The sequence below is a fragment of the Paramisgurnus dabryanus genome, chromosome 3, assembly GCF_030506205.2.
Source record: "Paramisgurnus dabryanus chromosome 3, PD_genome_1.1, whole genome shotgun sequence".
NCBI lineage: Eukaryota > Metazoa > Chordata > Actinopteri > Cypriniformes > Cobitidae > Paramisgurnus > Paramisgurnus dabryanus.
The window spans coordinates 34,425,994-34,440,295 of NC_133339.1; the positions used below are offsets into that span (position 1 = coordinate 34,425,994).

The following is a 14,302-nucleotide window of genomic DNA, read 5'->3' on the forward strand; positions in this document are numbered from 1 at the left end:
TGTTGGTTTTTTTTCTCTCTTTTTATACTCATTAATAGTTTTAAAGTAATTATTTAGCCTTAATGTATCTTAAATATCGATAAATAACTTTTTGAAATTTTCATGTGGGATTCCTGGCATGTTTTTGGGTGGTGTGTTTAACTTACACATTTTTGGAGTTTGGTGCCTCTTTCTTTAGTTCGTAGCCTTGTATGTTGTGTAATACACTTACCCCCAGTTTCACAGACGAGGCTTAAGGCTTGTCGTAGACAAAACATGTTTCAGCTGTCTCAACTGAAAATAACCAGCATGGTGACATCTTAAAATATGCCAGTGCTATTTATTCATCGTGAGAGACACACCAGTAACACTTGTCTAAATTATGTTTGTATTTTTTATTATTCATTATTCACTTTACTGAATTGGGCCCTTAAGGTTTAGAAGTGTTTATTGAATTATTTGCAAGGTTAACAGATGATCACTTTTGAGTAGGTATTAAAATTATGCCACAGTTCAAATTTTTTAAACAGCATTATAAAAATAGTTTTTAACCTGAAGAGGAAAATAGCCCTGTTAAGTTACATTTTTGTTTCAAAATGCATATTAAGTTGTGAATTTCATGTGCAACTAATAATTTTCATATATTTCAAAGATGTTTATTAATCTATTTACAACAATGTATTATTTCTAACCCCAAAACAGTGGTTATAACTTAGGTGATTATACGTAAATAAATGTGTTTTGTATTTTAATAATAGGTTCTGTACCCAACTTTGTGGTGTCCTTCACTATGACACTTAACAGTCACAGTGATATGACTGATGTATTGGGTTAATTTCAGATTTTTCCTCTTATTTAAGATGTATATTAAATAAATATACAAATTTTCATGCCACAAATTTTTTCTTTAACCTGAGGACAAATTTGTTAAAAGTTTGTGTGACTTCAATACTCAGGAAAAGGTAGGAACTTAGTAGGAAACATGTTTTAATGTTATTATTAATTATTTTAAACACATCTAGGAGGTCATTTAAAATTACCCCCCACCCCTCCAAACAAGAGTCCCCACAGTGAATTTCTGCGATTTCCAGCACTGGTTGTAATTAAAACGTTTCATAACAAATACTTAACATAATTATATAATAATGTCAAGTTGCTAACATTTTACTCACAACGTCTTTGCTAAAAACGTGTCCTTTTATAAAATAAACGTATAAGGGATGTTTTTTTTTAAAAATTAAATTAACAGCTAAATCCTGAGAGAAAGGATGTGTTCGACTTCACGCGGTGCCACGCTTTATATACATATCTATGGTGCCACGCACACCGGTATGACATCAAAGCACCGCGAGAGTAAATCAACAGGTAAACTTTACAATCGATCTCGCGGTATTTTGATGTCATATTTCGATCATGAAGTCAAACAGGGTTTTAAATCCGTGTGTGCGCTCGGAATCTCGCGAGAAATGTGTGGACCACAAAAACGTTGCTGTGTCAACACCCCGGTCGCGCGCCGCGCACATCACTCCTCAGCTGACGCCGCCTGCTTTCATGGAGAAATTCATACTCCTGCGATAAGGTAAAAACAGCATTACAGACGTGTTTTAAACGATCATTTGCACTTTCTTAAATCGTAGTTTTTGGTATTTGCGCAAATTCAGATTAAACAGAGCTAAGAGAGCTGCTACATGATATCTAACGGTGTGTCTTCCTGTGGAAAAGTGGTTTGTGCTCGTCTTGGTACTTGCTCTAGATTTGAATCTTCATCTATATTTTGCCAATGTAAACGTGTTCGTTATAATAGTATCCAGCCTGAATGAAACCAGCAGCACAGTTATGTGTTCATGAATGGTTCATGGTGAGGTTTCGCAAATAAGCTCGACTGTTGGCAGCTTCCTTCCAGTCAGAGATGGTGTCAAAGAGCTACATTGTGTCCAGATGAATGTGAGGACTCGCCTGTGCATGTGATGAATTGGTATGATATGTGGATTGCTTTTAAGTGCAGTGCTGAATTTTGCCGGTTCACAATCGATTTGAATAATAATAAAAAAGGGACCGTATAGTCAGTACATAAACATGTGTCAGTTTTTAGTATTTTTTTTTTTACTAAAGCGCCTGCCAGATATAAATAAACATAAATGTACAACGCACCCGCATGCAGATGTTGTCTTTCTAGCGCATATCAGTGTGTTGTTCTGTGACACAATAACAGTATACATTAAAGTCCTAATTACATAAAAATTAAGCTTTTTGTTTGAAGTATTATTATCTTTTTCTTTAGGATATCTATAATAATATTTAGGATATAGTGTGCTTCAAAACACAAGGTATGCATTTAAAACTAACACTCTCACTTCCACCAATACCTATTTACGATTCCCTTTTAGTCACCCTCCATATCATTACAGTGGTACTGGATATACAGTTTTGGCTTACCAAATCTCATTTGCTCTTTCAACAGCCTGTGACTTTAGATGTTTATTGATTTAAAATGCTTTTTACAAAGTTCTTAAAAGTTCAAGTAGTGTGAGCGTTGTGTAATTAAAGCCATCACAGTGTATTAACTCTCTGTTGCACAACGCTACTCGCATCATTGCATAATGTAAAACCAAATGTTTTGCTCATAATGTTAATTCCTCTTTTCTGATTTGTTTTTCCTTGTACTTTAGGTTATGATGCATCCTTTCTGGGTTGTCTGCTGTGACTTAAGGTGAAATGGCACTTTCCCAGACAAAATCAACCAAAATGGGAATGTCGAGACTGTTACGCATTTTTGTGTTTGTTGGTGCAGTCTTCATGATCCTTCTTATAATCATATACTGGGATGAGGTGGGGGCCACCAATTTTTACCTCCACGCAACAATCTCTGGGCCTCACCCGTCCCGCCTTACTCCACATAGACGCTCTGATCCAGAAAAGAAAACGGATGAGGACAAAGAGAACTCATTTTTGACAGACATAGATGCTTTTGTCAACCAGTTTTTGGAGGGGACCATTGACCCGACGGAGCAGGTGCGAGGAGAACCAACCCCTGGAGAGGCTCACAATCAGTCCTCGGAAAAATCTGAGGAAAAGTTTGTTCCTAGACGAGAGTGGAAGATCCATCTTACCCCAATAGACCCAGAGATGAAACAGAGGCAGGAGAATCGAAAGCAGCTGCTCCAGGATTTTTGCAGTAACAGAAGTCTCTTCGACTTCCCGGGAAAGTACAGGAATTTTGATGACATACCCAATAAAGAATTAGATCACCTGATCGTAGACGACAGACACGGGATCATTTACTGTTACGTTCCGAAGGTGGCCTGCTCAAACTGGAAGCGCATAATGATCGTGCTGAGTGAGAGTCTGTTATTAGATGGCGTGCCCTACCAAAACCCACTAGACGTTCCTCAAGACCTCGTCCATAACAGTAGCTTACACTTCACGTTCAACAAGTTCTGGAAGCGATATGGAAAGTTCTCACGTCACCTCATGAAAATCAAGCTTAAGAAATACACCAAGTTTTTGTTTGTGAGGGATCCGTTTGTGAGACTGATCTCTGCGTATCGCAACAAATTTGAACAACCTAATGAGGACTTCTACAGGAGATTCGCAGTTGTCATGCTGAAAAGGTACAGCAAATACACCAATCCACCGGCGTCAGTGGTAAACGCTTTTGCAGCTGGTATTCGACCGTCTTTCACAAATTTCATTCAATATTTATTAGATCCAAAAACTGAGAAAGACACACCTTTCAATGAGCACTGGAAACAAATTTACCGTCTGTGCCATCCCTGCCAGATAAATTATGATTTTGTAGGAAAGCTGGAGACTTTGGATGAGGATGCTGAGCATTTGTTACGGATTCTTCGCGTAGATAACGTCGTTGAGTTCCCTCCAAGTCATCGCAATCGAACAGTTAGTAGTTGGGAACAGGACTGGTTTGCCAAAATACCATTGGAATCTAGAAATGAGCTGTACAGACTCTATGAGGCTGACTTTAAACTATTTGGATATTCCAAACCAGACAAGCTGTTACATGAATAATGTTTTTGTCGTGATCTACATCTGGAATGCTGAAAAAGTTTAACAGGACAAGAACACCAAGAGGATCATAAGGGTTTCTCCTGCTTGAATTTTAACTTGATGATCACCATAAAGACCTGTTAGCTTCAGGTCAAGTCTCAGACTTGAAAATCACACTTAAAAATATATTGGACTCCAGTGTTAATTGTTAAGGGCGATTTATAGTCGTGCGTAGGTCCTACGGCATAGCAGCGACGGCGTAGGTTCCGCGTCGGTTTTCATTTATACTTGTGCGTCGCCGTCCGCGTTGACGTGCAAACACACGCGAAACCGCTGGTTGGCAGTAATCACGCGTGTAACCACAGTAGCAGCAGAAGTCGTCACAGAAGAAGAAGCTAAGCAAGTTAACCCACAAACGAAGAAGAAATAGCAACTTGTTTTGTATAATTTGAGAAGACCAGCAATGATGGAAGTAAATAAACAGCGACTTATGTTTCAGTTTGAGTTAAATCACTCCTCATCTTGGCTCGTCTTTGTTTTCATCGTCTCAAACGGAAATACCTATGACGCAGTTTTTTTTACCTGACGGGAGGGGTTCTGGTGGACCAATCACAGCGCTTACAGTCCGAAATTTTGTGAGGTGTGCGTCAGGCTACGCAGAGCTACGCACAGGCTACGGATAGCCTACGCCATAGCTACGGCGTAGGACCTACGCACGACTATAAATCGCCCTTTATGCAACAAGGTTTACAAAAGCAACCTGTAGCATATTGAAAACCTTCACAGACTTCAACTCAACAACATAAGACTTGACTTAGACCTGGCCTTTTAAGACACAAGACCTGAAAAGATACATGTCTGCCTTTTAATGGAAGAGTCACGTGCCACATCCATGTGAAAGCATTGCAGATGGTATCACAGATCAGTTTTACCATTGATGTGACCGAATTGAATGGCATTTCAAAACGACCAGAATCAAACGGGGCCAAACTTGATATTAGGTTATGCTAATGTTCAACCTGCGCTATAGAAAACACTGTAGATTAATAGGAGTACATTGAGAATGCTGACATGGCCTATTTGAAAAGGCTTTGGGATGATTGTGCAGCCTTTGGGCATTTAAAGTGACAGTAGTGAACATACATTTCTTTACACACTTTATGCTTTAAGCCCACAGTGTGTTTTTTATGCACGTTCAAACTCACAGCCTTGCAAATTATAGTTTATTTGACTCGTACGCGTACGCAGATGTTTGATGCATGCACACCGCAGCAAAAGTCTGGCGGTGCGCGTACGCATAAAAAATGGACCATACTTCTGACTTTATACTTTCCCATCTCCTTTCACCAATACGCGTTAACATAATTTCTGTTGGCCTACATTTCGAAATAAGACATTTTGATATTTACTCACTCAAAACACGCACAATTTTCGGATTTTTTTTTTTGTTTAAGATACTGAGCAGTGTTTGACAAACAAACACATGAGATTTCATCTATAACCTCATCAGTATTGTTTTACATTGAGGTGAAAATGAATTATAATTCCAGCAAGTGAGTTTTATCCATCAGTTTTTGGTATATTTGTAAGCTTCTAATGCATCACCCAAAATATCAGAGAAATCTAAAAGTGTATAGTACATTTAGGAAGTGCACACAGAGTATTTTAGAGTATTTTTGTAACGGTTTACAATTAAATGTGAAAAGTGAAGGAATTTTGTCCTTAAAAAAGTCAAATTTTACAGTCTTTATTTTTTATTCTTATACAGGAGTTTCTTTCATTTTTTAGGCATGTGCTTTATGTTGTATTTTTAGTTTTGAGTGGTTCTGGATGTTATTAACTTTAGTTCAGAGTTGTTTACTGCCAGTGCTCAACAGTGAAGCACATTTTGAAAAACTGGCACAAAATGAAATTATAATGCTAATGAGTTGTAAAATAATTGTTTTTCTCTATAACAGAGAGTATATTACAGACAAAAGAGTCAGTATTCAGAATGTGGCCTGTTCTCATTAGGATCCTTTCATCAGTTTTATTCTTATATTAGTATGTAGCGGGTTGAGCCCTCTGTTCTGCAGCATGCTATAGCATGTGTGCCTTGCAGTCCTTTTCATAAATATGCATCACTTACAAGTAGCAAAAAAAAAAAAAAAATGCTGGTTGTCTTTCGGTGTAACATAATGGCCTTGTTTGCATATTGTTTGAAATATAATTGCGGGCACATTGGGTTTATTTCTAATTTAGCTAGAGAGTTAATTTAATTGCTTTAGTAAGAGAGAGCACAAATGTTAATGTAGTTTCTAGTTCTGTTATCAGCATTTATTTGCATTTGAGATAAAGGATTTTATTTGCAGAGAAGATATTTCTTTCCTTTTACAATATGCTCTTTGGTGCACTTTACACATTCGATCAGATGTATAAAACAGATCTTTAGGTCAAAGAGAGCTGTGAGGATGAAGTTTCTGTGGATTTGATTGTAGATTGTAATAGGAAATACTGTGGAGCACAAGTGTAGCTTGATTGTAGTGATGGACCAGAGGGAACATCATGCCCCAGTTTAGCCAGCCCTCAAGGGAAGCCACCATTCTTCAGTCACTGCACTGATGAGCCCATTTGGTAGCAGTGCCTTTTGAAAAAAAGTTTACAAAAAAGTTATTTTTCTATGTGGGTCAATCACAATAAAAAAAGAAAAACAATGTATTAGTACATTCATTGTTTTGCATTGTAACCAGTTTAATGGCTGTATAAAAGGATAGTTCACCAAAAAAGTCAAAATTTTTTCATGTTGTTACAAACCTGTACACATTTCTGATGAAAATGAAGGAAGATATTTTGAGGATATTTCTCAAAATATCTTCCTTCGTGTTCATCGGAACAATGAAATGTATACAGGTTTGTAACAACATGAGAGTGAGAAAATGACACAATTTTCATTTTTGCATGAACTATCCTTTAAAATTTGTTTAACATTTGTGCAGTATTTTGCCTATGCCGTTTGTTTCAGAATAATTGCCATTTTTGTGTAGTGATGGTGCCACAATTTACAAAGACATGTGTTATATTGTCATGATGCCAATGTTATTTTTTCACTTTGTTTACTTTGAAATCATAGGAATTTCTTATTTGCATGAAATGTTTTTTTAAGAGAATTTGCTGGAAACAAAAAGGGAAAAAATGTTTATGTTCAGATCAGGGCTTAGCTTGTGTTCTTGACATTTAGTTTACTTTATTTTGCAATGTAGATAGCATTTGTATTTATTATGGTTTTATTTAATGCTTTAGTTTCAAAATGATAACTCAATAAAGTTCAATGCATGGTGTAAACACTGTACACTGCTATCGGCCCTTCCTTTGTTTGCCAGAAATGTAAATAGTCTTGTTTTCATAACTCAAACTTTCCTAGGCTAAAAACCCTTTTCTGTTAAAACGCTTTTTGTCTCAGTATGATGTCATAGTGTGACAAGAAATGTCTCTGCAAAAGATCAACACCTACTTCGTCATTGCTTCTTTAGCCCCTCACACTGATTTGTGCAAACACAGAATTGCTCGAGCAACAAAACAGAGATGTCTCAGAGGATTGCAAAATGTTGTGCAGTGTTTTTGTTTTGCTTTCCTTGTGACCAAAAGCTTTTGTTTAGTGTGGATGAAGTTCAGATTGCTTAATTTTACATTGTTTAAACAAAACAGCTGGAGTCTGTACCATGAAGATGATTAAACAAACTTAAGGTTACATAATTCGTTTTGAGTTGACAAAACCAAATCAATGCGATCAAGCTTTGTCAGTACTAAGAAGCAGCTTTTCAACTTTCTCTGCCAAATCAGGCTTTGATCTTAATCATGATTAACCCGTGAGCATGTGCAAAGTATAAATGTAACGCATGCAAATAATGTTTCTCTGCTTCTGTCAAAGTAAGAGAAAACTGTTGAAGAAAGTTTGTTGATAGATGATGATTGTGTTAATGTGCAATTTAAAAAAAGTATACAATAGTGATGTTATATTTATATTCCTTAGTTCGCCTGTGCATTCAGGTCTTAATGATGAATGGTAAACGAACTTGGCTTGCTGTCCTCGAAGGGAGCTCTGTACCTGAGCTTTGAACCTTCAGAGAGAGCGAACCTGAGGCTGCATGGGGCTCGAGCCCCAAGTTCGACCCCCTGCAACAGAACTGCAAAGAGGAAGAAAGAAAGAGAGAGAGAGAAGGAGGAGGAGGGATGCCAGAAAAATTGCATCCTAAATGATTCCTACCCTAAACCCCACATATCGTGAGATTTGGCCGTAGCTTTATCCCATATACCCTCTAGCCAGAAACATAGATATACATACATTTTATGTTTTTTATTATTATTGAAAACAAAAGTATATAAACAACAAAGGCAAATATACATTTACAGTGTAGATAAGTTTTACAGGCTCAACACAGTATACACAGTATAACTAATAAATTATTTAGAAAAAATAAAGAAAATAAATAGATAGAAATCTGAAATTATAATTTACATGAACTTAAATAATGAGTAAAAAGAAAGAGAAAATAAATTAAATTAAATAAATATTAGGGGCAGTGTCACAATAAATCAAATGATATCAAAAGATAAAGCAGCTTCATAGCAGCACATATGTCTTACGGCAGAGTCTCTAACGTCATCACCGGCGGCCATCTTGTCACAGGCAAGCTTCCGGCAGGCTCTGTGGTACCTGATATAAGGTGAGTGATCTGCACGAACACAAATACTTTTATCTTGCTGATATCTTGACGGGTTTACAAATGGTTTGGTTTCTTACGAACGTTATTAACTTTGCAATAATTAGAAAATTGAGCAAGTTATGGAGATTTAAAAAGTCAATTTACCATTAAAACAATTTTATGAGTGAGTGGGCTGACTGTGACAAGATGGCGGCCAGGTGCGGACGTCGACCTCCATTGTCCAGCAGCGCGGACGATACATCTATCCTTTATTATGTATATTTATGGCCAGAACGTACAACTTCAATTCTTCCTCTCTTCATTCCTAAACACACTTTCTCACTATAGCCCCTAGTGGTGCAGTTCCACAAGAATGTATTATGGTAAGCAATTACTATGAATTGAATAACACCACACTAATCTTGTACATTACAATTGTAAACACAAATGTAAGTACCCTGGTTAAAAGGAAAAAAGACCCAGGTCAAATGTTTGTGTTCGCTTGTGCTACCTGTGTAACTGTGCCAGAAAACTGTATATATACTTACAGTCTGTGTTATAATCGTATGCATCTGCTCAACAGGCCCTTGGTGGAGCTGTTGGCCCCCTTTCAGTTCGCAACCAATGGCAAAAACAGTAATGTATTGACATATTCATAACCACTAGATGGCACAAAAGGACACAGGCTTACTCCATGTTCACTATATTCTCATATTAACAAAGTAGTGACCGCAGATATTTAGAAGCTAGATAAGCTTTAAAAAGATTTCTCGTAAGTCGTAAAATATTTGAGCATACATGATGTTCTAGTTTCATTATGACTTGGTCAGATACTGACTGGCTATGCAGTTGCATAACTCTGGAAACAGCTTGCATAAATGTGTTGACTTACTTGCAGAGTGTTGTATGGTCATAGATGCATAAGAACATGAATAAGAAGGTGTTCACATTGTGCTGTTTGACAGCCATGTGGTGCTTCTAGTGACCTTTGTCTGTTTTGGTGTGTTGTAGATATTACTAATGTACTGAAGCAGACAGGAGTTTCTCAGTGTCTGGAATACTGTGATCATAAGGTTGTATATAGAGATCACAGCGACAGCAGTTTCTTCCAGACATTCACCGCAGATGCAATAAACTCTTTAATTTCCTTTACTTCACACTCTACAGCTGCATAGACCACACAGATTTTGTCTGTGTCCCTATGCAAATGTATTCATTGTTCACACAGATTCAGCATTTCTTTAAAAGCGATATGCTGATGCTGATGTTTGATATTCTAGCTGTACTTTCTTTGGAAATGAAAAATACCTCTTCAGCATTGTGATGGGATGTAAGCCCACCACATATGCAATGTCTTGCAAAAGTAATAAATAGGCCTGCAAGATAAATAGATATTTTGGAATCAGTGTAATATCACAACTGTGCATACCGCAATAAACAAATAGCTTGTAATACTGTATGATTTTAATACTTTAAAAAGTTATGCATAGTTTTAAGTTGAGGCAGATAGCAGAGAGACTGACAATGTAAAATGTTTATAAAATGATGAATTTTTTTATTAAATAGATTTTTCAAACGTAAAGCATTATTGTACTGGATATCGTACACCGCATCAATGTCTTCTATATTGTACAGCCTTAGTAATCAACATTTATTGATAAATAAAATGTTTTAAAGCTGTTAATAATCACAATTAAGTGGGAAGTTTAAATTAAAAATATGCATTTATTGGTTGGATTTGTTTCAACAATAAAAATAAAAATAAATGGCTAATTAATGGTTTTTATACAAGGCCTGTACTGATCATTACTGCTGTTAAAAACGATTTTTTAATTGTGTAAAAATCAATATTCACTCTATTAATTTTGACCCCAGAGTCTTTACTCTTTCAGAATTTGTGAAACACTGCTGTGATCTTTGGGAATCTTACCAATTACTCATTGAAAAGTCATTTAAATTAAGAGGGAGATAATTAAATGATTAGGGAATTTTTAATCGCAAAAACACACACACACACAGTACACACGTAATCCTGAGACTAATCCAGTTATAGCGGTTTTATTGCATGTCAATATCAAATAAAAGTGTGAAAAATAGCCCATTACGCACCGTTTATTTCGTTTTTTATTTATTTTTCAGATAATCGTATTAGCCAAAATTAAGCCTGTAGTGAGGCAAATATGTTGTTGTTTTCAAGTTCGGGGTTTTCACCTGATCAAATCTGTTACCCTAACTTCTCTCTGCTTATGACATTTACTTATGACAAGTGTTAATAAGGCTGAGAACCTGTTTAGAGACTGATAAACAATTGGAAGATATGTCTCATGCAGATTTAATTAATTGATCCTTTTGTTGTTTGTAATATGTTACATTAAGTTATCCAAGGTTATTTAACTTAAAGTAATTGGATATATATCCAATATACTTCGCAAAGGTCTTAGACTGCCATGGCACGATTAGTTTGTTTTATTATTTCAGCAATGGTATAATGATCACAGGAATAATGACCCTGAGGTGAGAGGACGCTGGCGTGTCTGTCGCCGCTTCTCTTGCTCACTTATGTCCAAACAAAAAAAAAATAGCAAAACCTCAACTACTCTGTGATTCTACTTATGCCGCTTTACCAACTTGGTCCTGCTTTTCCCCTCCCCTTGTTTAGTTAAGCGTCCTTGGGTTTTTGAAAGGCGCTATATAAATTAAACGCAGTGAAAAAGTTTGAGAACCACTGCTGTATAGGGTAATTTTAAAGGATACTGCACCAGCCTCAAAACATTTTGTGACCATTTTTTGTATGGTATATAATTATTTCTCAGAAAATACTGAAAATGTGTATACATTATTAAAAACCAAACAAATTAACAAACAGCTTGTAAGCTACAGGGTCAAGTATTTATTGTCACCTTCCCTTACACTGCAGGGTCTCTTAAACCTAAATGTAATGAAACCTTAATTTCTAATGATTTAATGACTTCAGAATACATATTTTCTGTGTTCTCTCTTTGTATCTTAATACACCTGAAAAATAAATATGGATGATCATTAAAACTTTGTTAAAACAACTACGCTGGTGATGGCCTAAGACTTTTGCACATTGCTTTATATACACATGCAGTAATAAATATTTTGTTATATTTTGTCAGTAGTTTGGGCATCCCTGACAATTTCCATGATTTTTATATTTGGTATATTTGGATCAGCAATTTCAACTTTGATCTATCAAATAACTGAAGGAGACAGTAATAATAACAAATAATATTTCAGTAGTAAAATGAGGTTTATTGGAATAACAGAACATTTGCAATATGCATCAAAACAAAATTAGACAGGTGCATAAATATGGTCACCCTTGTCATTTTATTGATTTGAATACCTGTAACTACTTATACTGCACTGATAAATTGGTTTGGTGAGCTCATTAAGATTTAAACTTCATAGACAGGTGCCTCTAATCATGAGAAAAAGTATTTAAGGTGGCCAATTGCAAGTTGTTCTTCTCTTCGACTCTCCTCTGAAGACTGGCAACATGGAGGCCTCAAAACAACTCTCAAATGACTTGAAAACAAAGATTGTTCAACATTATGGTTTAGGGGAAGGCTACAAAAAGTTATCGCAGAGATATAAGCTGTCAGTGTCCACTGTGATCAACATAGAGAGGAAATGGAATACCACAGGCACAGTTCTGGTTAAGGCCATAAGTGGCAGGTCACGTAAAATATTGGAGAGGCAAAGGCGAAGGATGGTGAGAACGGTCAGAAACAGCCCACAGACCACCTACAACAAAATCAACTTGCTGCAGACAGTGTCACTGTGCATCGTTCAACAATTCAGTGCACTTTGATGCGAAAGAAACCTTTTCTCCACAAACGGAGTTGCTTGAGGTATGCAAACGCACATTTGGACAAGCAAGCTTCATTTTGGAATAAGGTGCTGTGAACTGATGAGACAAAGATTGAGTTATTTGGCCATAACAAGGGGCATTATGCATGGCAATCTGCATGAAATCAGTCATAAAGTTGAAGTAACGCCGGGGCAACAAGACAACAACCCAAAACACAGCTCAAAATCTACCTGGGGATTCATGCAGAGAAAGAAGTACATTCTGATATGTTCTGGAATGGCCATCCCAGAACTGAATATCATTGAACATCTGTGCGGTGATTTGAAGCAGGCTGTCTATGCTCGGCAACCATCAAACCTAACTGAACTGGAGATGTTTTGTAAGGAGGAATGGTCCAAAATACATTCGTCCAGAATCCAGACACTCATTACAGGCTATAGGAAGTGTCAGGGTTCTTCAAATCTTAACCTGGAGAGCCAAAGCACTGCAAAGTTTAGCTCCAACCCTGCTCAAACACACCTGAGCAAGCTAATCTTTATGATCACTAGAAAATCACAGGTGGGTGGTTTGATTAGGGTTTGATTAGTGGTCCGGCCCTCCAGGGTAAGATTTAAGGAACCCTGGTCTAGAGGCTGTTATTTCTGCTTATTACACGGCTCTCTGGAATGCTTGATTCTGATTGGTCAGTTGAGACATTTGCAGGTTCGTTCTTTTCAAATAATAACCGCTCCAAAGTAATAACGCATAGCCGGTACTACTTGTATGTTTAAAATCCCTCCGCACCAATAAAGATTACCGTTTGGCGCCATCTTGTGACAAACACTGGACAACCACAATTAACAATGGTGGTACTATATAGTTTCGCGGAAAGATAAGAGTGTTTATTTAAAACAAATATGCCAGTAAAATGTTTCAAATTCATGTCCAGTTTTTATCCTTATGTGGCAAGTAGCCGTGCAATAAGCGGGATAATGTAAAGGCAGCCGGTGGTTATCGCAAAATAAGCCCCTTCAGTGTGATACAAGACCCTCCGCTTCGCGTCGGGGCCTGATCACACTGTCGGGGCTTATTTTGCGATAACTACCGGCTGCCTCTACATTATCCCTTACTTATGGAGGCCCTACTAAATATCGATGTGATTTTTTTTCTGTTGGAGTGCCCAAATTTATGCACCCGTCTAATTTTGTTTTGTTGCATATTGCACACTTTTTTATATTTTCATTTAAAAATGAAAATCATGGAAATTGTTAGGGGTGCCCAAACTTTTGCATACAACATTATATATATTTATACCATAGGTCTGTTGAATGCTGTATTCTGAGAAATGTTTCACGGGTATGCATTATTTTTCGATAAATGCACACCTAACTTGTCAAATGACTTTTAAATAGGCACCAGAGCATTGTTTGTGGTAAGCGTGGTATAAGCTGAATAATTGACTCCTTTGAATTATTTGAAAATAATGCTGCATTACCACCTTGGGTGTGCATTATTTTGTTATAATTCAATGGCCTGTGGTCAATTATTGCTTCCATATGTATCAATGCATCAATGAGCCTTGGTTGCCTATGATCCTGTCACCGGTTCAACGCTTTTCCTTCAATGGACCACTTTTAGGTACTGACCACTGCAGAAAAGCGTTGAACTGGCAACAGGGTACATTTTGTTTCCTTTGCCAAGGGCTGTGTATCATTAATTGTATATATCAAAAAAAAAATATTCAGGTATTTTGTGTTTTGTTAAATGAAACTGAACAGACCTGTCCCTCACAATTTTTCATTTGCACTACAAGGATTTT

The 14,302-nt window shown here is 36.8% G+C and overlaps 1 protein-coding gene across 1 annotated transcript; it reads left to right on the forward strand.

The window, feature by feature from the left end:
• The first annotated feature begins 1,395 nt into the window (after positions 1 to 1,395).
• Positions 1,396 to 7,305, forward strand: chst12a (carbohydrate (chondroitin 4) sulfotransferase 12a). The gene is made up of 2 exons (XM_065261404.2): positions 1,396 to 1,558; positions 2,649 to 7,305. Exon 2 carries the CDS (start codon positions 2,695 to 2,697, stop codon positions 4,003 to 4,005), a length of 1,311 nt encoding a protein of 436 aa, XP_065117476.1. The 5' UTR covers positions 1,396 to 1,558; positions 2,649 to 2,694; the 3' UTR covers positions 4,006 to 7,305.
• The last annotated feature ends 6,997 nt before the right edge of the window (positions 7,306 to 14,302 follow it).